We start from the raw sequence: 25,488 nt of genomic DNA on the forward strand, positions 1-25,488 counted from the left end.
GGATAAGGTACAAAAAAAAAAAAAAAAAAAGAGGTTGAAGCAGGAGCTGGAATGCAGCACTTCCAATGCCCATGTGAGTGCTTTCACAGCTGGAGAGTTCTTCTTGCACTCGTATATTTTGCCCTACATTTCTTCTTGCCACACTGAGCCACAGTTACAGCAGGATGGCTGGCAAGCACTCCTTCCTGCTGCCTGGTCCAGTGCAGGTTTCACAATCACGTGTCTGGACCCCGCAGAAGATTAGGTCTGACACCGCCCCGTTTGTACATCTAGGCAAGATGTCAGTGTGAGACAGGCATCAAATCTCTCCCCTTAACGAATATGTAGTCAATTAGTACAATTTTGGTCACATAGGAAGATTACGGTTGAAATACTAAAGCCTGTGGCTCATCGAGCGCAAGAGATGATAATGAAGACTTGGAAGATTGCACTTTTCCATGTATTAAACTGTGGCCAGACAGATGCAAGTAGTAATGTGGTTTTGGGCCAGAACTTCTAGTTCTCTGCTATACAGAGCAAAATGCATTCCTTTTAACTAATCTTCAGCAGTCACCTGGGCCAACAGTGCTGGAGTTCAATTTTGCCCCACAGCCCTTTTATGAATCTAAATAGGCAACTAATCAACAATGTAGGAAAACTAGGGAATGAAACGTGGCATTTTCCCCTTACTTCTTGTCAACTCTACTGATCTTATTTACTTATGGCATGGCCATTACTATACTTCTTCAGTTAAATGTCCATCTCATCTGCTGCCATTTCATTCAGCACCAAGCACCTCAGAAAAACATGAGGAAAATCCCATTGTACAATAAGATAGATTAGGGAAAAAATGTTCATTGCTCTCTCCATTTAAAGGTTTCCTCAAATAGAAATGTTGATATCCATTACATTGAATCCTACTTCATGTTATCTAATCAAAAAGTGCCCAAACATTTTTAAAACTACTATAGATTTCTGAGTTTAAGGATATCTTGTAGAAGTGATCTGCAGAATTCAAGCATACATTATGTATATTTTTCCTGTTAGAAGTTAACTGCTATGTCTAATTATCTTTCTAAGGACCAACACATCTGTAGTGTTTTTCAGCATACTCATTACTTCTTTAAAAGAGGCAATCCTAATACGTATTTTCTCTTCAAGAAATGATTTTCTTGTGTTTATCAAACTTCCATGTCCTTCTGGTTTTTTTGCTGCGTCATTTTTGAGACAGAACGCTATGCTCACTTCTAGTTACCCACCAAGTGCATACCATTGTTGGCTGCAATGGTATTAACACATTAATTCTGATACAGTTTCTTGTAGAGCAGCAAGGCAAAATCTGTTCTAGGGGGCCAGGATTAAAAATATTAATTTTCTATGTTGGTAGCATTTTTTGTCTATTTGCCATTGACTCTTCGTAGATATTCAGCATTGACTGTGTTGAAGTCGAAGCTGCACAAATGTGAGGCAGCAAGACACAAGTTCCACTGACTTTATGGCCAGAAAAAAAAAGAAAAAAGCTCATCCCTTGTACAGTGTGAGCCAACAACATTGCCCATGGACTTCCCCATCCACACCATGTGAATGAATTAATTAAAACACATGCCCTTGTGGCAACACATCCAGTCTTTAGCTATAAACTCCCAGATGAAAATGAGTCAATTGATGGATGGCTATAGTTCTATTTCATATTCAGATTGAACTTACACCACATCAAATTGCAGAGCTTTTATCTTGTAATACTTTTGCCTGCTAATTTAAGAAGCCTTGTAATTACCGTTCTTCACCTTTAGCTTCATTTTAATGCAGTTTTTGGTCTGGGAGTTAGACACACCAGTCATTACAACCAGCCTAATTATGATCAAAGAAATGGGGGAGAGGAGAAGCAGGGGGTTCTAGAAAGACTCAGCTACAGCAGGTTACTCAGGGCTTTGAGCAGTCGGATCTTGATTATCTCCAGGGATGAATACTCCCCAGCATTCCTGAGAATCTATAGCAGTGTTTGACCACACTCACTGTAGAAAAAGGTTTTTTCTGATATTTAAATGAAATTTCCTGGTTTTTATTTTGTGCCTTCCTTCCTTTCATTGGGCACCACTGAGAAGAGTCTGACTCCATCCTCTTTACTCTTTCCCATCACATATTTATACACATGAATCATGTCTGCCCTGATCTCTTCTGTCTCAAGGTTAAACAACAATCAGCCTCTGTTTGTATCATAGAGACTCCAATCATTTTCAGCATCTTTGTGCCCCTTCACTAGGCTGTTTTCAGTATGTCCGTATCTCTCTGTACTGGGGACCTCAAACATGGACACAACACTCCAGGTGTGCTCTCACCAGGGCTGAGTAGAAAAGAAGAATCACCTTCATTAACCCAGGGTACTGCTGTCTCATGTTCCATTTGGTGTCCACCACAATCCCCAGCATTCAGCGAAAAGTTGCTTTCCAGCCAGACACCCCTCAGCCTGTTTGGGTGGGTGCTTGGGGTTTCTTTATCCCCAAGGGCAAGACTTGATATTTTCAGATTTTTTACTTCTTCAGTTTCATCGTGAGGACGTTACGGGAGACAGTGTTGAAATCTTTGCTTAAGTCAAGAAAAAGAACTCTCTTCCTTCATCTACCAACCACTACATCTCTGCCATCTCACTGAAGAAAGCTGTCAGGTTGATCAGGGAGGATTTCCCCTTCATAAATCAACAATGACTGCTTCTAATCACCTTCTTGCTCTTAATATGTTTGGAAATGGTTCCCAGGAAGGTTTGCTGCAGCACCTTCCATGGACTGAGGTGAAGGTGACCAGGCAGTATTTCCCCAGATCCTCCTTCTCACCCCTCTTGAACACAGCTGTGACATTTTCTTTCTCCCAGTCCTCAGGAATCTCTCACAATTAATATCACCTTCCAAAGGTAATTGAGAGCGGGCTTGCAATGATATCAGCCACTTCCCTCAGTCCTTAGGCATACACTTCATCAGGTTGCATGAATTTGTGTTCAATTGCTTTAGGGACCTTAGAGGTCTGGGATTTCTGAAGGCAGGTTTTACCAGTAAAGACTAAGGTGAGAAGCCACTGAGTACTTCAGCCTTCTCCACCTCCCTTATTACCTAAAAAAAAGGCAATTTATTGTCTTCATGCACATCCTGATCTTCACAGTTGTAAGTACATGTCAGGGACCAAGTGCTTCAGAGTCCTATCAACCAGATGTCTCTGTCAGAAGTTAGTCTTTATTTCACACCACTGCAGTTGCAGAACAGTTTCAGGCTCTGAAGACCAAGCAGAACCAATTCCAAAATGGAGCTATGCCACCAAATCTGACTGTGATGTGCTTACAAAGGGATTATCCCTTCTCTCTTCTCCCAGCCCAACACCTTTGGATTTATGGTGCCATACCTATGTTCTCAGGGCAGAGAGCTCCTTCAGCTTTGTCTGTATACAAATATATACGTATGCTCTTTGGCAAGTAATCATAAATTCTATATTCTCTGGAGTAATCTGAGAAGCTCTCTCCCCCTTGCCAAACAGCTAGTAGCTTTCTCTCCTCATGTCGAGGTGATATTTTCACATTGTCACTGAGTGCTAAATCTTACTTACATTTGCTTAAATTAAATATGTTTAAGGTTAACCTTCTTTTTAAGTGGCTTATTTAATTTATTTGAACAGATTTGGTTTATTTTGGGTAACTAAAACCTAATTAAGTTTCTGTTATCTCCAGAGTGCAATCTCCCATGGGTTCTTCCTGTTAATACTCCTGCTTCATGCCTCTCTCTGCTTGAGTGTTACTTGTAACAGTAGGAAAGGAGAAATTTCAGATGAAACTGTGCTTGGGAAGAGAAGAGCTTAGTGGGTTGTTTTTTTCTTAAGGAAGGAATATATCCTTTCAAAGTATAAAATATCAATGAAGGAGAAAAATATATTTCATAAAATATTAAAATTTATTTTAAATGTAATTAAAATCCAGTTAAATATATTTTAAATTAGTTTTTCCTAATTTTTTGAACACTTCTCTTTGCAAAACCATTTTGATTCAAGCTATTCTGTAAAGTTATACAGAAATCATCTCAAGTACTGCACATGGCAAGCAGAGCTTACTTTCCAGAATTTTGTACTTGAAAGTCAGAAAGGAACTCTTGGTTTGCCTTTCAATATTTTGACATACAAAAGAAATACCTGCAAAAATAAAACCGTGTGCAGGATTTCTTAAGGCTTTTAAACCTTTCAGCTCATCACACTGAGGACAAATCCAGATGCAGCCACACAGAACAGACGATTTCAGTTCACTCAAAACCAAAAGAAAGAAGATTCAAAAACGTCAACATCAGTCACCAGCGTCAATCAGGCCAGCACATCTCGACTAGAGGGATTGCAGTCAGAGAACCATCGCTTGAGAATGAAAATTACAGAGGTATTGTTTATTGTATATACTGCCAAGCCAATTTTTATTTTTATGTTTTTTGTGGTAATTATGTAATCTGCCGAAATGTTGACTACTTTTTAGAAGAAAAAACTAGGTTCCCCCACAGAAAATTATTGAACTAATAGGAAACAGGTGATTTATATGAATAGCTAATTAATGCAGCAAATACACTGCAGGTGTGATAAAATGGAAATGTGCCTTAACAAATTAAAATGAAGCTTCCCCTATTTATTTGTAACAGGCAAATTAGCCTGCTGCTTCACATGGATGTGCTGAGCACCACAGAGAAATAGCTTAGAAGCTCAACCTTTACATGTAAGTGTAACAGAGACCTGCAGCCCCAGGGGTACTTAAGAGCTTTCTTTGTTCCTGTTTATGGCTGAGTTCAGAGACTGCTGTTGCTGTTATTTCTCAACCTTTCTGAGAGTTCACTCAAAAAATTGCTAGACAGATTTTTACATCTTCCATAAAACAGAATTAGATATTTTCTTAAAGTAGAAAAGACCTTGATGATCAGGTAGGCTGACCCTTTTGGCACAAAGGTCGTGAAGTTTCTTCACTCTCTACCAAAAGGCTAAATACATGGAATGGATGGATTCTGTTAGAGCTATAACACGTATATTTTTTAATTATGCCCATCCTTGCTCAGGAGACCTCAAATGATGACAAATCAGCCTTGAAGACTGCCCATTTTGTGAGACAAGATAACCATAACTGATCTATATCTTATAAAAAATTAACCTGCTCTTGTCTAGTCCGTGAAGTATTCTTACAACTTGAAGAAAGGGTATTTTATTGCAACCATTACTCCTTCATCCAGATCTTAACTAGCAACAATTGCCTTGGTAACCATCAGACTACCAACAACTCCAAAAGCAAGTTATACCTGCCTTGTTAAAGAAATTAACTTCTTCAGCTTTGCCAGGTCACTTTCATGTGAGAGCCTTGCAATTTTTAATGAGGGATCAGCTGGCTACTGGCTATTTCTGTTTTTTTTTATCCTGCTGTATGTTTTTTCTGCTAAGCCTCCTAACTCACAAGATCTCAGCCTGTGCCTTGCAAGGCTTGTGATGGTGATCACAGGTAAGGCTGGTCAGGGTAATTGGGCCCTGTTAGTGCAGGAGGCCCCTGCTACTCTTTTTAGACTTTGCTTAAATAAATCAAATTAAATACCCGACACCAGTAGGTCCAAATAAGAATTTAATTGTCAAGAGGATTTGGAGCATGGCCTACTGTAGATAGTAGTTATACAAGTTAGAATACAATTTAGCCTCTGGGGAGGGAACCCTGTGTTCAGCTTGGTGCTAAAGGCTAGGGGTGCACCAACCCAGCTTTTCTGCTGTGGCTCTTCCAGTCAGAAAACATCTGTGCTTCTCTCCCTCTAGTCTTAAAGGATGCTTTTGGGGAGAGAGAGGACTGAAATTTTTGCTTATTTCCTCTTATTTGCGTTTTTTTTCCCCTCTTTGAAAGTTATGCTTAAAGTGGCAGTTTAGTGCTAGACATCAGATTACACGAGACACAAAAGATATAAAACATGGGGGCAATTTTCAAATTGCAAAAGCGTAGAGTCCAAAATTTTAAACCGTGAGTTGGAATTTCTTCGAAATTTCATGCACACAGAGACACAAACAAGAAGTCTATTGGGACTCTGCCTCTCTAAGAAAGGTAAAAGGAGTAAAAATAATCTTTAGGAAAACAAAACATTCCCAGTAGAGTTAACTGCAGTCACTCACATGGATGGACATGACCCCGATGCCATAGTTCACTTACATTCTCCTATGTGCTCGATAATTTGATTGACTCAACAAAGCCGTTGTAGCTATGTATGCCACATTTCTATGCATAAATAATGAATACTTGAGAGGGTTTCAAACTGGGCTTTCTAATGCCCGTTTCTTTCCTATTCAGCAGTACACCTGAATTGCTTAAACTGAGGCTTATTCTTCTCCCATGCCCTGTGTGCAATATCACAGCTGAACATGGTTTGTTACTTGTAGCATGACTTTTAAAGGTAGTGTTGTAGTACTATAAGAAAATTGCATTTGGCACAGTGTGGCATTTGCATTACCACCTGCTTTCTTGTCTAATTACAGAAAACTATGCAGTTACTGCAGATACCTGAAGCAGCAACTCTTGAATTTTTAGAGATTCTTACTCTTTCTGTTTTGCAGCTGGACAAAGACTTGGAAGAAGTCACAATGCAGCTTCAGGACACTCCTGAGAAAACAACATACATTAAGCAGAACCACTATCAGGATCTTAATGACATTCTTAGTATACGGAACTTCACAGACAGCAAAGGTGAGCATTCGTTAAGATCCATTATTACTTAACTCACTAAGATTTTAATAGCAATCTCATTGGATGGGTCACAGAGCACTCAGACCTTGGTAAGACAGAGCTTTAAATATTTTGGTTGCATTAAGGAAAGAATGCAGATTCACATAAATTGCCTTATGATACCCAATGAGCAGCTATTTCTCTGTACATATGTCTTCTATTGTATGTTCTATGTGTATACTACACCAGGTAAAGTGGGAAATTTTAAAAAGCCTACTGTTTTCTGTGCTGCATGGAGGGAGGAAAGTCACAGAATGTTTCAGATGTTGTGAGAATTAATTGAGCCAGCCTTCAGCAGTAGGAAGTCCAGCTTAATATGTGCTTATCTGAGTAGGACGTTCAAATCCTGCCTTTGGACACTGCTATCTAGCACGAAGGCAAACATGTAAATATTTCAGTGCTGATTTGGCCTCTAAATGTAGAATTGAAGGAACTCATGTATGAAAATTCTTCCCTAGGAACTGATAAAAAAGGATTTCATGACTACTGTAATATTCCTAAGTTGTTTCTATTGTGTCTCTTGCATTGCTCCCTGAAGAAATATATGCAAAAGGATTGCTTCCATTAAAGCTATTTCACTTTTGGGAAGCAATAAGATCTGGTGCATAGTGCAATAAAGTGGAAGCCAAGACACCCAGCTTCCATTTCTGACTCTAGAATAGATCTAACTTGCGACTTCTGGCAAATGACTTTGTGCAGCGCTGAGTATTACGACAGTATAGGAAAAACTGTTTGCCCCATGTTGGGAAGTCGTAGACTGGCATGTTTGTTGCAATGCTAGGCTCAGGCCTCCTATTGCTGTGGCAGCATAAGCTTGGTTAAATGGAATAGAAGCTACTCCTGTAAATATAGTTGTTGAAGAGAAATTTTACAACAGTTCATGTATACTTTTGAAGTACATTGAAATTTTGGTTACCTTTTCATGTGCTTTTTGTTTTAGCCTGGGTATACATTTCGTTGTGTAACTTGTGTTAGAAAAAAAAAAAAAGGGAAGAGCTCCACAGAGTTCCCAGTGTCCTTTTTTAAAATTAAAAAACAGAAGGGGGGAAAGGAGGAAAAGGAAAACGTAAATAGCTGCTGGAGGCGTGTGATTATTGGGCTGAGATCAGCAGCAAGAACTAACATCAGTGAGTGGGATGAGGCAGTTTTACCAAGTGTGTGAAAGGAACACATAGAATGTTCCACTCATGTCAGATGCTGCAGGAAAAATGATAAATCATGAATAACATTTCAAGCAGAAAAGATAGATTACATTGTGCCAAATGCCCATCTGAGTTTGGGTATGAGAAATAAAAGTGAATCTCAAGAGATGCTCGGTACAAATTTAGGATGGGATGCTTCCCACAGCAGGTTGCACTCCATTAGCAGTAGGATGCTGGCAAAGAAATCAAAGAGAAAACATAACCTTTCTGCACTTACTTCTGTCTGTATCTACTCAAGGCATCAATGCTTAACTGCTGCTTTAAGCACCAGCATCCAAGATTGCGTTCCTAGGTTTTCCCCAGTACAGTTCCCTAACTTCTACATTTCTGCTGTGTGATACATGTTTAAAATCACCTGCATGTACAGAGCCTTAATATACAGAGTAGTTTGGAACTACGTACTATCAAGATTTACAGGGTAGATATTTTTCTGCATACTGAAGTTGCTAGACACAGTTTTTTGAATGGACGTACAACATAAAGCTCTGCACAAAATGGAGGGGAAGGGAAGGAAGGATGTTTTCCTTCGGCCATCTTTATATTGAATGGGTTACACCTGGGAATGAAGAAAACCTGGACCCCAGTTTGCAGCAGGTGTTTGAAATTTAGTCCCACACCTAGTGGCAAGTGCCCCAAGCATAAGTATTTTGTAGTACCCTGATCCTGACTCCAGTGACATCAAATATTCATACTTCCAGGCTCTGAGCCACCATGTTCAACAATCCTTGCTAGCCTTCTTCTGTCCCTCCATTTCCATTTCTTCTGCCTCTTGTTTTCTCTATCGCTGTTTCCCTGTCCCTTAGCCACACGTCTGAATCTCCCCTGTATTTCTCTTATTGCAGTCATTCCCAATAGTCAACCTATGTGCTTAATTTAAATTTGCCATTCCAATCAGAATAACAAGGCTTTGGAGAATTCATGCTGCTGAGTCACTGCTATTTCTGTGCAGATGCAAACAGACATCACTTAAATGGTACTTAAAAAAATTCTGGCCCTTACGGCTACAGGAAAGCTAACTCTGACTGACAAATTGTACTTTCTGTAGCTATGTATTTCATGTAACTTTCTGTAAATGAAAGCACAGAACCTTTAAATTATACATTCCTGATGGATTTACTTGAGGGAAGCTTCAGAACTGTAAATAATTTCTTAGCATGACTTAGAAGTGACCATGTCTCGCATCCGCCATGCAACTGGGCAAGCCAGTCCGATGTTGTTTTTAAGGTGATGATAGGGTTTTTGCCTACCCTGGACCTTGTAAAAAATGTGAGCTGAGAGAGGGGGATTAAGACAGTGAAGAGAGATGCTAAAAATAGCTACTGACTTTGAGCTAAAAACTATAGCGGATCAATTGCCACGTTTGCATTGTGAACATGGCTGAATCCTCCATCAATGTTTTTTATAAAATACCTTGCTGTTCTGAAGGAGTTCACATAGAGAATGTCATGTAGCGTGTCCCCATTGCTATTGTTTACTCAAATTCGAGGCACTGTACTTCAGAGAACAGATAATAAGATGGAATTTATGCAATGCATCTCAAACAAGTCCTAATCAAACTTTATTGTCATAGTACACTTCAGTAGTTTTCTGATCTGTAAGAATTGTCCAGAGTTAAAATTCCTAACTCCTATAGCCAAATGCCAAAGGAGATTACTCGATTCTTCCCTTCCTTTCCCACCACCCTCATTTACATCAAATATGGATTTAGGATGCAAAAGTTAAATTACTTTAGCCAAAATAGATAGACGCAGCTGTGCACTCCGATAACTGCCTGACCTCGGGCAAAGTTTCATAACTTTGGAGTTCCTGGTTAGTTATTAACAGCAACTGCTCCTGGTGTAGCCCAGGAGCTCTTTGCTGGCACAGGGACTTCTTCTTTACAGCACATTTCAATGCAGTACATCTCATTTAAAGAGAGATATTATCCGAGACACTCATCTCTTGTTCACAAATGCGTAATGTCCCCGAGACATCTACAGCAATTGGCTATGTAAGAAAAGCAATTAGGAAATGTGGTTTGTAGTTTATGGTTTGATTGTTTTTTTTTAATGCAGGCTTTTGTCTGCACTGCTAGATAGCTTCACGTAGTCAAGCTCTTCTCAGCATGCTTCATGGACCACGGCTCTGGGACCTCAAATGGCTTCTCCAGTTTAATCTGGAAGGGCAACCCCTTAACTTCAGTCAATACTGACTTTGAGTGGCTCTGTCTGCTGGCGACCTTGGCTCAGTGCACAGCACAACGTTAGCTTCTCCCCTGGCTTGCTGTTTATGGGATCTTCTCACCTTGCTGGAGCAGCAGAGCCACATTACACCTGGGGTTTGGGGCAGGGATGGGCTGTGGGTGAGACCCACGCTTGGCTTGGGCAGTTCCTATGACTGGCAGCACCGTTCAGCAAGGAGAGCCAAGCCTGGAGACACAGCTGAGTTCTCCAGGCTGACATTTGGAAAAAAGAGGACAAATGCTTGTGACTGTGATGCTGTGTAAAGAGGAAGGTTGTGCCACACAGCTCCAGGGAAGAAATACCCTGGCATGGCTACAAACCAGAGCTTCCCAAAAGAGCTCCTTCCACCCGTGTAGCCAGTATGCCAGAAACATGAGAGACTTTGTGAACGTAGAAGTTATTTCTACCGTGCAAGTTCCTTCAGGGATAAGTTATTGAGGAGAAAAATACAGAGGGAGATACTATGTGCTTTTGGGGGTTGGCTAATTTTCTACCCTTGTGATCTTACAGTCTTACTCTACTTGACTTCTATTTGACATTTTATTACATGAAATTATTTCTACATGAATGATTCATAGATTGCAAGAGTTTCATATAAAGCCAAGCTCAAAAGAAATCCTGCAGAAGAGCCTCTGTTTATTTCTACCTTTGGCAGTACATTTCAGAGTAGCATATTAGGAAAATTAATGAATGACAACTATACTATGGAAAGTACGTAAGAAGCAAGAAACAGCTGTGCAATAGTCCCCACTTACAAACAAACCCTTTTTCCAAGTTCTTTCTCTGCAGGCACCATAGATTGCTCGGAAAGGCTTTTCTGTTTTGAGCCAGAAAACAGCCTTTACTCATTGCTGTAAATGGACTGGGAGCATTCATTTGCATGTCAGATATGCCTACATACTGTCAGTTGTCACCCCACTCCAATGTTTCCTAGTGTTAGTTTTTCCCCATGTAAAAGCAGCTCAAAGAAAAACAGATTTCAAAGGCGTGTTGCTTGTAAATGCAGAGCAAAACAGGGTTCATCTGTGATAGGGGGCTGAAATATTATTTCGATGAAGTTAGTGTGATTCAAGCATTAAGCCTGAGATTGAAACCACAGATTCAAAGGAAAGAACTCCTTTATAGGAATGGCGTTTTAAAGAAAGGATATAGTTCATTATATCCCTTGTATATAGGGATACATATACTACTTTCTGTGAAGTCTCACAAATGGATCCAAATCCTGAAATTGGAGCTTGTTTCTATTTCAACAGGGAGACCAAAATGCCAGAGGTTCAGTGCCTGCCTTTCCTTGCACTGAAATAAATCTGTAGTAAAGGGAGTTTCTTCTGATTTAAAGTAGTATAAATCAGAGGAGAATCCTGATGGTTTTTCGTTGTAAAAAATCTTCCTTTCAAAACATAACTATCAGAAGTCATGATTTAGACTGCCTGGTGCTGTGCGCTTAGTTCAGGAGAACTTTTTCTGATATACCCAGCAGACAATGTGATCATTTTGATTTTTCCTTTTGTTTTCCTTTCTTCCCATTTCTTCTTTCACATGAAAAGCAGAAACTGGCTAATCCTGTTTCACAGTCCAAACAACAGAACTGTGAGAAATTACACTGGATTTTTAAAATCTACCTTTAGTCTCAAAGTTTCAAGAGTTCTTTAGTAAATCAGCGAGGTTATCTCTGCCAGCTCTTATAAGCCTTTATTAAGCCACACTTGCTTCTTTGTGGAGCATAAAATATGCTCTCTAGCAAAGACAAAACAACAGTGGAATTGAAAGATGTGGGGTGAAGAGCTGTTCTGCCATCTAGTTGCAAGCCATCAGCAGAATATTACCACAAAATCATCATGATGAAGATGTTCAATAAAGCTGCAGTGTGCAAACGTCAACAAAACAAGCTTCTAGATAAAGAAATACAGTTTGTAAAAGCTTGGAGGCAACTGCAGCAGTGGCAGTCGCCCGGTGTTCTCTGCCCACACCTGAACGGGAGTTGCTAAAATGCTCGATGCGTTTAAGCCAGCCCAGGTAATTTTGACAGCAGCGGGTTGCGGAGCAATTATACGTAGGGCAGATCGGAGGCGAGCATCACCCCTGGCAGAGGGAGAGGTGAGCAGCTGGGGGCAGTGACCTCCTCGCCGAGCATCTCAGCACCCACATGCTCTTGTGGCTCAGAGCTTCATAATTGGATGCCATTTCCCTGCCGCAAGTAGGCAAAGGTCCCAAGCTAAAGCCTTCTGGCTCTCACCGACACCTGGGCAGCGGGTTTTGTTTTCTAATGAACCCATCAGTGAGTGCCGTGCGAGGCCCTCGAGATCTATTTGTCTTCTTTCCCCAACAGTTTTCTGAATGGAAAGTGCTCAGGCATCACTTACCCAGGCTTCTGAGTTCTGGTTTGAGGTCTACAAAGGTGAAAATTACTTAGAAAGTGCTTCTGGCTAATGTAAATTCAATTTTGAAGGTACTTAGATCATCCCAGTGCAACTTATTCAGTAGCACCTGCAGTTGCAGACAGTATCCTGAGAATGAAGGGCATTTTTCAAGTGGCATGCTTAATGAACAGAGGAAGAAAACACAGGGAAGCACTAAAAGCAGTGCTGCACTTTCAGTGAAAATTGGGAACTCAAATGTTTACCGTTACCCTTAATTTATCTTTTTTCAGTTGTTCACATTATATAAAATCAGTTTCCTCCATCCTTAAGTTTTTTAAGTGCATATGGTGATGGTGTTTTTTCTTTAAGCTCCAGCTCCTGGAAGCATATGACTAAGTGAGAATCTTGCTCTTCATCATTTAAATGAAAGGTAAATGGGAAAAAAAAGAAAAACGAAAGATATTCTAGTTTCCATAGCTGCAGAATGATAATCTAACAACTCCTCTCCCAAAAAGCTTAACAAATAAGAATGACCCAACTTTTTTGTATTTTGAAAGAAGCAAAGGAAAAAGAAAAAAATCTCAATGCTGTGGCAGTTATATGTGGATTTTGCCTGTATTTTATACATACAGATTAAAATTTGTATATGATAATCTTGTATACAGAAATTTATGCAGTGTATTAAAGGAGAGTCATCTGCAAGAGTGGTAGAAAAGGGACTATGAAGAACAACACAGTGATACATGGGCAGTTGGTGTTGCGGAGTGAGTAGGCAGAGAATATACAATTTCTGCTCTACTTTAAACTAAATCCCCCACCTTTTTGACAGGGACCACCTCCTTCTCTCTCTCTCTCTCTTTCTCACAGCACAATTGAAGCCACAAGAAAACCCTTTAGGGACATACAATACAGATTAATATATGAAATCACATACTCCCAAAGCCCAACAGTTGCACATTCCAGTCATTTGATGAATAATTGTATCTTCAATGGCTTTGTAAAAGGTTAAATTGCTTGTGTTGGCTAAAGGAGATGGGACCCTAAAATAGTTAAATAATAGACCTTTTCCACTCCTAATTACAAGGATTAATCAAATTTTAATTTTGGTCTATATCATAAAGTCAGCAGTTTTCTTTGTCAGTTTAGATCAGCTCAGGACCGAACATTGCTTTTAATCACGGAAGTAAAAAGCGTTCTTTCCTACGTGTCTGTTTATAGACATCACAGGGCTTCTATGCAAATGTCAAGCTCAATATACATAGAAATGAGATATATGGAAAATAAAAACTGAACTCTTGTGACAGCTAATGCCACACCAGCAAACTTCAGGCTGCCCTGAGATGATAGACTTCACTGCTTATCTTAGCCACTGTCAGATTTGACTCTTTGCTGTCCTCCCTTCACATCTAACTCATCACTGAATCCTGTCACATCTTCCTTTTAAGCACTCTTCTTGCTACAACTGAATTCCTTAGCTCTCTTCTTCTGACATTTTGTTGCCCTAGAAGAAGCAGCTTCATGTGTTCTGGTCACCTCCTTTCTCACCCAGACCCTTCTCTTCCATGCAACACAAGTGAAAAATCTCTCCTGCTCTTTTAAGCTGTAGTGATCCCCAAGTCTGCACATTTTTGCGTCCTCCCCTATTCACTTCTTTCCAACTTGCCTGTTAGAATTTTCAGAGCAGAAAGCGAATGCTATGAAATAATGCCAGGGGAGACTGCACTGGGATGGGCGATTATACATGTTGGAGTTTGCTCTCAGAATGTTCCTGTTTCTGCTTCCAGCTTCATTCCTCACTCTTTATTGCTGCTGCTTGTTTTGTCCCATCAGTGCTCATTGATAACATATATATTCCTAGCATGCTGGGACCTGAGCGTTATTTGGGGTTTCTGAGTGTTAGTAGAACAGAAAAGCATCTTAAGCCTTCAATATGCACTGTGTTTTTCATGCTATTTTAATTTTCTCTTCAATATTTTCCTGCTTTTCCCCCTCATACCCATTTTTACATTCAAATCCTCCAGTGTCCTTTTCCAGTTTTTACCTTCAAATCCTCTTCCATGCTGCCTTGATGCCTGCAGCAATCACTGTTTCTTCGTGTGTGTGGCAAACAACTGCCAGTGATGAATTTGGAGCTGCTCTGTAATTATTTATGAAAACTGTGTGCTGTCCTCATTACTCAGATGTTTTCCATGTGACTTTATTTGGCTTAACACAGCAGGAGACTTTGGAAAAGCAGGCAGGAACAGAAAGGATCCCTGGTGCAGACAGCCCTCCTAAAATGGCTGTGTTCATCCACGTTTCTCAGGGGGACCGATGCCACGGGCTCCAGCACAGCTAGCCAGCGACTCCTGGGACTCCCAGGGGAATCAGCTAAAGCTACCTACGGGGAAAATGATGATCTTCTACACTGTCACCATGCAGAAAAGAGAACGGCAGGAGACAGCTTAATGAAATCATTAGCTGTCCTTCCTGCAGACAGCCTATGGACCAGGGCAGCTGATATGAATCGTATTTCCGTGCTAAATGATAGCAGATAGTTAAATGACAGCACTGAATTGCTTATATGATTGCAAGAGTACGAAGGTTTTATACATCAATGAGATTATAATTTTTCTAGGAAAAGACTTAAATAAGAGTTTTTATTCCTATGAAAAAGGTAACAATTTTTGAGTGCAAGATAATATGATGGTGCTGTTACATTAATTTTTTACACAGCCTAATGCTAGATGAGAAAGCATAATAGGGCTACATAGAGGTGGCCAACAAGGTTTGGTTTGTGTATATTTTTTTAAAGGGGGGGATGGGAAGCAAAGGAAGAACAAAAGAGTTTTTGTCCTTTTTCTGTTTCTTTGTGGCAGTTCCTATGGAGGAGCACATCACTGAAAGCATAAGAGTACTAAAGACTCAAGGGGAAACCTGAAACTGTGTTGGAATATAGGCAGAAAGAGTTTACTTTGTGGTATTATGAACATCTGGGAATTTTTTGAATGAAATAATTTAAAAATGGTCACTTTGTCACAGTAAAGTAAAATTGAATGTGTTATCCATCTAGATGGTGAGAAAGCCATTTTGAAAAATCATCTTGATCAAAATCCACCAGCACAATGGGGCTCATCAGACCCTTCCAGAACAAGCAAAGATCCTATAGAAGACATCAACTCTCCAGAACAGTAAGTATAAACCATTAGATACTGGTAGAGAAGGAGGCACCCCAGCTCTCATGGGTATGCATGTGCTTGTGTGCATACACTTTCTACTGTTTTAGCCATAAATTCCACCCTGGACACCAGCTGCTTTGCCGATAAAATGTTAATTTAAATGATTGCAAACCCCATATTTCTCGTTCACTCATTTTTATGGGAAGACCTTCACTGTAAACCTTTTGAGCCAGGCCCAACTACAGGGAGAACCTAGACCATCAGCAACAGATATGAATGGCACCTACTGAAGTACCAGTGGGCAGCAACATTGTACTGTGATGCCTCTCTGCCACCAGCTCACCATCCCCACCAGATTTAGGGGCACTAGATCCTAAGGTGACCCAAAGGCAAACTAACATACTTCTTTTGTCTTATCAGAAACATCCATAACATGATGTCTAAAGTTTCTGTAGAGGTTTACAGGACAAGCTGTACTCAGCCAGTATTCTATATTAAGGAGAGAAGAGGCTGCACATATGCGCACATACATGTTATGATTGCTGTCAACAGTCCATGTCCTTCCACACACCAGCCAGAGGGGTTCATGGTGTTCATAGCCATTTTGTTCTCTTTTGATCTTAAGCTAGCTGAGAAATAAAAACAGTCTTAGGGCTTTCCAACGTTACCATAGCAGCTGGACCCAAGTTTTGGCACAGGAAATCCTGCACCGATTAGTTTCCCTTAGAAACAATGCTGCGGCTACAAGGAGAGGATAGCACAAAGCGCTTGCTAGGTTCATGGAGGGGAAAGAGCCTTATGGTATCAGCTTTTCTCTCCAGGAACTTATGCAATAAACTCATGTAGTAACCTATACCAGCCTAGCAGGACCTGCCATGGGCCAGAGCTCAGGGAAGGGCCGTGGTACTTTGTCCCTGGATCAGGAGTTTCCCCATGGCAGCCTAGTTACATGGACATCACTTTATCAGGATCCATGCTAAGAGCTGTTAGACTCCTGTTTTGTACATGGGCATCTTAAAGCTTATTTAAAAACAGGATAAATTAAATAAAATACTAGACTGAGTCACATACTACATCAGTGACAGCAAACCTGATTTCAGATAGCAATCACTGCTTTGTACTACCTGGCCCAGGAAAACAAATGGATTTCTAACTCTACCCATGTATTCAATAAAAACCCACCCCAACCCAAACCTGCACAGGAGCTAATCCACACACCCATGCACATGTATGCACCAAAAAAAAGCCCCCAGTAGGTGAAATATCTGGTTATTTCACAAAAGCAGGGCTCTCTGTGAAAGCTCTCATGACTTTAAGGGGTCAGCAGAGTGGTTTAATGCATAGCTATTAGAGATCTGTCTGTCTCTTTCCACCACCATTTGTCAGAAGTAATGTAGTGTGCAGGCAGCCTCATCTGAACATGGCCTCCTTACATAAAGAGGAATGCTACGAAAAATACAGACATTCAGATAATCCAGTTCTTCTGATACAGATTTAATACAGGGGGAAAAAAAAAAAAAAAAAAAAAAAAATTTGGTGATGAGAGAACCTCCCCTAGGCTAGCAGTAACTGTTGAGAAAACTGAAATTTCCTAAAGGCCTTAAAGAGCAGGTCAGTACAAAGCTGAACAGTCACTGACATTTATGGAAAGCAATTAATAAAGTCCTGCTAGATCAAAACTGTTTCATTCAGCGCTTGCTCGGCTATGTCTGTGCCACGTCCAAGGGTCAGTATCTCCCCTGAGGAGGCACTGGCAGTTTGGGTACCAGAGCCACACCACCAGCAGGCCTGCCAGAGAGGGGAAGTGTAGCAGTCTTCAAGACCAGGGGTTTGAGATTTCCTCTCTCTGACAAGAGATTGCCTCTTTCCAAACTTTGTGCTCTTTTAGAATATCCTTCCTCATGGATGCACTTTTTTTCAACTAGTCTGGCAGCACTTCTGGCCTTCCGTGGTTATTAAATATATCATTTTTTTCAGAAAACAAAGAGGTAAAGACAAAGCTGTAGCTTGTGCCTTCTCTTTCTCATTTCACTGCACGTATCAGGCATTTGATAGAGAGGTATTCACATAGTCTGTTGAACCTATTTCTTATTCAAGAACAGAAATCTCAAGGACATTAGACTGAAAAATAGTTTCTCTTTGCCACAAACCTATGAACCTTTGCCATGTCCTATGGAAGGAGGATGTTAAGATAGTAATTTGCCTGCAGAAATTTTAACTCTTTATCAGCTATAGCAAAAAGAAGGATCCCAGCTTCCTGTTACTGACAGCACTCCGGAGAGCTGACAGCTTCCGGTATGGAAATTCCTGTAGAATGCAAGAGTTTCACTTGGGATTTTTTTCATTTTTTTTATCACGAGTGCTACATTTGGCTAACTGCAGGTGTCATTCCTCATCCTACGGTTGTGTCCAAAGTGAAGGCACAGCAGTATGAATGCATTTTAGGCTCAGTAGTGCGGGAAGTTCTCACAAATTTTTTTTTTTTACTGTGGTGGTGTTTATAGCATCTCAATCAGAATGTGAAAAATATTTATTTTGTGCTTGGCACAGGTTTAAAACCCTGCATCTAAAGAAAATGCAGCCTCTATGACTGTAAAGCAGCCTTAAAGCATGAGCATGGATGATTCATGGTTCTCTCTCCTTCTTGCTCTCCTTTGTGCTGTGCAGGACCCTGTAGGTTATCCACAATGTCACGTTAAATTTGCCATACCCAGTCAGACCATCAGACATGAGGAGCAAAAAGTGGGTGCTGGCTGCTTTCTCTCCTGTTCACAGTGGCTACACAGTGTAAATTAACACTTCATACAGTAGACAAAGCAGTGCTGGTGGAGAGGCTGAAGGCCTGCACTTTGATTTTCCATGCAGATTTTTAACATATTTCCTAGCCCATTTGCACCAGCTCTTGCTTCCCAGGTGATGCTGAGGCACAGTCTGGTATTTGGAAGCCCCGTTTATGGGGAGTTTAGCTGCATGGATGGAAGCTGCAGCGTGCTGGTTCATCTCAGGTCCAGAGAGCAGCCTGAACCCATTTAGAACTGATATAATAGCTCATTTCCCAGTAAGCCAGGGTGTCTCTCATGCAAAATCAACTTCTTCCTCTTCCTTGGGTGTGTGACCTCCTGGAGAAGACTGACATACCTTATCTGGACACACTACTTCAGTACCAGTTTTATCAGTGCAGCGTGCTGAAACATTACTCAGGATACTATTTGTATTCCAGCCTGATAGTGACCTGCTTACCTATCTAAAGATCCCATCAGCCAGCTTATCTGCACGATGGCCACATGAATACATTCAATGGGATATCCTCCATGACCCTGAAAGTCGTTCTTCTGTACACCTTCATTCCTGCATGTTGTCCCATCTCATCAGTGAGCAGCATTCTGTGAATTAGTTTTTGGCACCATTAAAATTTATACTGTTCTCATCTAACAGCAACAATATGTAACAGTCTTGCAGACCTCTGCGTAAAGGTGATGATAGGCTCCTTCAGGACCCCACCAAAGCCTACCATTTTGATAGATTATTTCCTATATGTTGTCATTTTTGTAATCATCAAAGCAGCTAGTTGCTGTGTAACCCTTATAATAGAAATTACCTTGATTTTTTCAGAGCTAAAGCTCTGCTTTTAGCAACATTTAGAAGACAGTCAAATACCCTGCTGGAGCCAGTTATGTCAATTTTAGTAAATGAAAATTCTCATCAAAAAAAGCTGGTTATGACTGGATTATTGCATTACAGCCATATGCTTTGGCATGAACATGCCTCTTTTATTCAGTTTCTTCACTGACAGCATTCATATTAGTCTATCTATGATCCTACTCAAATCTGTTATTAAAATAAGGTGGATTTAGAATAGTTAGTTTACTTGCTAATACAGCATCTTTCTTTATTATAGTCTTTTAGAACTTATCCAGCTTCCCAGCAGTTGCTAAACAGCAACATTAATGGGCTGAAGAATTGTCTGAAATGACCCCTGAATGCTAAGACACAGTTTACACAATTCCCCAAACCTTCAGATGTTTGACCGTAGCAGCAGTTGCTCCACTCTCCTCACTTACTAATGGATCTTATCAGTGGTTTTGTACAGCAGAACCAAATTATTTTTTAAATACCCCTGCCCCTTTGTAGCATTGTGCATTCCCATGTGCATTGTGTTGTGTTCCTACATGCATTGACACTGGAAGTCAAGTTTTTACTTGATTTTATTTAGCCCTAATAGATGGCTTTTCTGTACAGAGCTGAGGGTACATGCTGTGTTCTAACACAGTACCCTGATAAGTGGCTGCTCTGTGTGTGTGTGGCACCACGTTTCCTTTCCATCTCCTTCAGTGGCTGTAGATAATACTAACCGTTCCCTCCCCAACTTACTTGATTGACCACATGCTTTGCCATATCTATATTGCATGGACAGCACAAAACAAATTGTATGCCACCATCCTGAAAAGCATTGGCAAAGGGTGGCAGGGGTGGAGGAGAGGGAAAAGCACTGATATTGGAGGAAAAAAAGCCCACACAGTGAGGCAAGTTACAAGATTTACTTTCACTTAGGGAGAAAAGAGCAGTTTTGTTTGGATTTTGTTACTTTTTGTTTTGTGTTGGTTTTGTCCTAAGAGTTTTGTGTAAAGTCTTAACTGTGTGCAAGTCTCCAGGCTACAGTCCTCTGCCCCAATTCCAGGAACTAAGTTTTCATGTGAAAGTGAATAAGTACAGCTAAAGCAAAATTTGCCACCCACTGCAGCCACTGTTGGCATAGCCAAATAAACGTGCTTTGTCCATGGTATGGCTAACACTTAAATGGGTGAAAAAATATCCTATTCACTTGATTATGCAAGTGGATTCCTTTGGAATAGTTCAAAAAGCTCTTTAATGAGAAGTCTGTAACAGTTAAACAAAGTAAGCATTTCTACTGGTGGGAAAATAAGCACAGGCAATTCTGCATTTGACCCTGCAACAAGAGACAGAATGACAATCCGCAGTGTCAGGCTCATCAGGATTCTGCACAGGGCAGCAGCGAGCCAGGCCACCTCTGCACTCCTTGGGAACAAGGCACGATTTCATTGATACCACCAGAAAGAGTTGGGCACAGCAGCAAAATAACAATGAGTGGATTTTGTTTAATCCCAGGGATGCATTGCCAGCACTACAATGATCAACACTGTGGATTAATATTGCATTAAACTTTTAAAGGGAATTTGAAGGGGAAAAAAAATGAGAAAGATGTTCCCAGGTAGGCAGACAACAATGATTTCCACCACATCTCTGTATAAACAAACCTTAGTTTGTAGTGAAGAAACTAAGGAGAAGCAGCATTACATTTCTTTCTGTTTGAATTTGAAAGCTATACTGCTCGGTCCCCGAGCAGTGCAATGGATGCCTTGGTAGCTGTCTCCACTTCCTAACACAAAGCAAAAGAGGAATGAAATGTCGTTGGAATCAGAAAGGCTGTCCAAAGGCAAGCTTTCAAACACACACTTCTTACAAGAGCCTGTCTATACACAGTCATTATATCAGATAACGGGGAAATATAAATTTAAAACTCCATTGTACTGATACAATGCTTTGTATGGGCATTTTTCTTCTGGAATCAAAAAGCCACTCTTCAGTTCAGCTCTGTCACTTTGACATCTGTCATCTCTTTAAAAAGTCCCTCTGTGTTTCAAGAGTGAATGTCTCCAAATGCGGAAGCAATCCTGGCATAAATTCTTAATCACTGAAAACATCTCTTGCACTAACTAACCTCAAATGGATTTTGATTTTGTGAAAGGTGCTAGTAGATCCACAGCATGGGGATAGAAGTGCCCTTGTCTCATGGCACTGTCCTCTCCAAGGAGAGGGGTAAGTTGGGCTGTCTGTGATCCCTTTTAAAAAAATGAACAAAACAAAACAAAGCCCTACCAGTTTTCATGATGCCAATCTGCTTGGAAAATTGAATACAGAATGTTGGGCTCCTAAATACTGAATTTTGGTGTGGGTGGTTGGTTAGACTACTTTTAGAGTGCCAACTCCTCAGTCCCACAGCACTAGCTGTGAGAATTTGAGAGCATCCAGCACCTCAAAAGCACAGACCTAAACTGCTAAGCGGAACTACTTGGAAAAAGCCATCAGTCTGAATTCTCTCCCTCCATGCACCTGTGTTTGTCTTAGCTGGAGTTGCAAAAATGTCATCCTTAATTCCAACATCCTTGTGCTAAGTGATGCATGGCTTAAAACTCAGCCTGTGGCCTCACGCACGTCTATGCATTTACCCAGGGCTCTGCATGCACTAGATCCCTTCGCGAGGGACGAGGGGGTTGCTAAGCCGTGTGCCCTCATTGCATACTTAACTTTTCCTGGTATCAGCACTCTCACAATTAATCTGAAAGTGCCTGGGAATTTCAGAAGCTTGTGGGTTGCTGAGAATGCACCCTTAGATTCTTTTGTCATGTCTAGCCTGTCAGAAAAATTCCCCAAGGGGAAATAACACCGAGGTGGCACAGCTCAACAGCAGCGAGCCCGATGCTCTTGGCGTTAACCCTCTCTATGGCAGCACCAGCACAGCAGATACCCTTGCAGCAACCTGCAGACATAGCAAGTGTGTGATGTAGTGTGTTTTCCTTCTTGCTAATGCTCCTCTCTCTCTCTCTCTCTCTGCCTCTCCCACAGCATACAGCGGCGGCTGTCTTTGCAGCTGCCCATTCTTCACCATGCCTACTTGCCATCCATAGGAGGAGTCGACGCTAGCTGTGCCAGCCCCTGCGTAAGCCCCAGTGCCAGTCCTCGGCACAGACACGTGCCGCCCTCCTTCCGAGTGATGGTTTCGGGGCTGTAGGCAGGGGGGATCAGTGCTTCCTGAACTGCTTTTAAGTACTCAATGACTGGACTAAACATCTGACCTAGAACTCTGCTACAAACATATAACGTTGGCCCTTACAGCAGAGGAACTACCGCTGAGGCCGTCATCGCAGGAGTACCCGGGTAACTCCTGTGGGAAGGTGAAGGAGAAGGACACAAGGAGTTTGTTCTGTAGCCTTATTCATGGAGTTTTTATTTCTTCACATAGAAGTCACTGAAAAACATTTCTTCCCAAATTTCTACTAGCAACAAGAAGGCTGGGAAATACGGATCTTGCAAAAAAGACACCAGGAAAACAAAAAAAAAACAACACTCAAATGTCACTGAGCTTTATGTGGCTGCTGAGAACATGCAATTCTATACTGTATCCATGTAAGGAAAATACAATGGTTGAGCTATACCATATTTATTGAAATAGATACACTCATTTTTACAAGAGTTGTGTTAAATTGCTGGAAACATTCTGCACTGGTTAGTCTTGCTTGTTTTCATTTCAGGGACGATGCTCAGTAGGAAAGGAGGATTATGAGAAATGATTCCTCGGGTGTCATTGAGACTCCGCAGTGCTGTGAGCAGGGTCACCTCTAACTTGCAGCTGTACGTGAAACCCAAGCGGAGGCTGAGGCTCCAGCTCTGAGTTGTCACCAGCTGGAGAGCTGCTGGTTGGAAGCGGAGCACTTCACCCTTCTCCAGGGACGATGGTAGTGACTGCTGACCATCTGCAGCTTCATTTTAGCAAAGTTTCTGCACCTATTTCAGAATAAACACCACCAATCGTAGTGTACCAAACTGTCTGGAGAAGTCCTAGGGCTCATAACTCAACAAGCTGAGGACAGATGGGTAGTGAAGTCTTAATGTCACAGGATGGATTGTTTTTCATAGTTTGTTTGAATTATGTCACACATAATTACAATAAAATTAATTTAGTGGACTTGGGGGGAGGGGTTAGGGCACAGCACTTTGCTGCTGCAGGCAAAGCCTGCAGAGCACATAGATGTGAATATACACTATGTTTGCTTTGTACCTGCGTGTGACAGTTGTAGTGGATAATAGAGAGGACAAATCAAATTTACCAATAGAATATTTTATCTGAATCCTAAAAGGACTGTGAAAAAATACAGCAGTTTTCATACTTTAGCTCCATCCCCTGAACCAAAGTAATTAGGAGGAATGATAGTGTCATACCCTCTGGACCAGCTCTGGAGCCAAACCCTCAGGCACAGGTGAGACACACATGCAGCTTCTTCTTCCAAGGGACTGGAAATGTGACATCTCACCGCCAGGGCTGTTTGCTAAGAGCAGGGGGAAAAAAAAACAAACACATGAAGCACCCACTGGGGTCTCAGTTTTCTTTGACCAATGCCTGTGCACCTCAGACCAAACCTTTGGAATGACGTTTCTACAAAGGTTTATAAAACAGCAATGACTGAAGCACAGCTGAAGAGGTTCATTAGCTGGGGGACTTAAGCACAGCTTTGACAAGCTACATAAATCTCCATTAAAAATAAAACACACCTCATAGTGGCCAAAACCAACATAAATATGTATCTGAATCTTACAATCAGGAGCATCACAAAATGTTTCACTTGGCACATACAGTAAGAGAGGTTATGGAAATATCTGTAGCTTTTAGAACAAAAACATGTAAGTATAAACACAGATAAAATAGAACTCATTACTCTGTTTAAGCACTAAACACTGACGTTGTCACTCAATGTGTGTTGACAGTATTCTCTTGCTTTATTAATATCATCAGGGCCTGGTTTATTTTAAAAGGAATGTTAATTTTTAAAATGAAAAAATTACAATATTGTATATAATGTATACACAAAGATCTCTGTAGAAATATTATTCCAACTTAGCAGGAAGAAAAAATTTCAGAAGTATCGGACCATTGGAGGTGAGTGTGTGTGTGTGTCTGTAACTTCGTGAATACTGACTGTGTGACGTTTATTAGGTTTAAACCATGCAGTACATTCTTTGTCTCAATGATACTGTAGTTTCTCCCATAACATTTTTTTTTTACTTTACTGCAGATAACAAGACCAACCAAGTGAATATAGCTATTTAATGTTTCTGTTCTTTTATACTGCAGCAAAAATGTACTGTAAATTTATGAAGAGGCTGTGCCCCAATGGCATTTTCCAATGATGTTAGTGCACAAATGCTTTAAACTAGACTGGAACTGCCAGAATAAAATGTAAATGAAGAATTTCTTGTATAACCTTATACTGCATGAGATAAATTTTTAATAAATTGTTGCAAATCTGTTTTTATGAATAAAATATATAAAACCTAGCTTTTTGGACTTGATGCCCTCTTACCCCAGAGCAAAATCATTTTTAATGTGTGTCCATATGTGTATATAAGCATATATATGTATAAAAGCCTGCCTGGAGAAGGAAGGATCCTATTACAACACCACATTGTAATAAAAAGTCAAAATACACATCCTAGTAGTCGAAAGGTTCACATCTAGAGAAAACAGATACACGAGCTTCTGCTCTGAAATACTATTGCTGCAGTACTCATGAGTGAAATCCAAGCCCTCTTTCAAATGGGAAAATAATAAAAGATATGCTGAACATTTACATTAAAAACCACACTTAATACACGTGCTATTATCTCTTGCACCACAGGGTGTGTGAATCCAGGAGAAAAAGATTTTACTATTTCACATAAATTAGTGAGGTTGAGCCGCTCTTCTAGCTCTATAGTAAAATCTCTGCTTCAACAAATGAGAAGGTTTTGATAATATTCAGCAATTGTTTTGTGAAGACAAACTCTAAACCTTTCCATCCAGTTTCATGCACGTGGTAGGTTTTGTGTCCTAAACCAGGTTCTTCTGCATAACAGAAGAGGACAAGGGTGGGAATGTAGTGCAAGGAGCCAGGTAGAGGAAAGAGCACTTTTAGTTGTTTGCTTTTCCACAGGAGCATCCTCAAGTCAGCACAAAATGACATAAAGCCCAAGAGGAGG

At 40.7% G+C, this 25,488-nt stretch overlaps 1 protein-coding gene across 1 annotated transcript in view; it reads left to right on the forward strand.

Annotated features, from left to right (window-relative positions):
- GABBR2 (gamma-aminobutyric acid (GABA) B receptor, 2) overlaps positions 1–24,807 on the forward strand; it is a 474,269-nt gene extending 449,462 nt beyond the window's left edge. The window contains exons 16-19 of the mRNA XM_014938669.1: positions 4,199–4,381; positions 6,565–6,694; positions 15,570–15,687; positions 22,321–24,807. Coding sequence (XP_014794155.1) covers positions 4,199–4,381; positions 6,565–6,694; positions 15,570–15,687; positions 22,321–22,486 — 597 coding nt within the window. The 3' untranslated portion in view covers positions 22,487–24,807. The remainder of the gene's footprint in view (positions 1–4,198; positions 4,382–6,564; positions 6,695–15,569; positions 15,688–22,320) is intronic.
- Positions 24,808–25,488: the final 681 nt, after the last annotated feature.

The sequence above is a fragment of the Calidris pugnax genome, unplaced genomic scaffold (assembly GCF_001431845.1).
Source record: "Calidris pugnax isolate Ruff unplaced genomic scaffold, ASM143184v1 scaffold13, whole genome shotgun sequence".
In the NCBI taxonomy this organism is placed as follows: domain Eukaryota; kingdom Metazoa; phylum Chordata; class Aves; order Charadriiformes; family Scolopacidae; genus Calidris; species Calidris pugnax.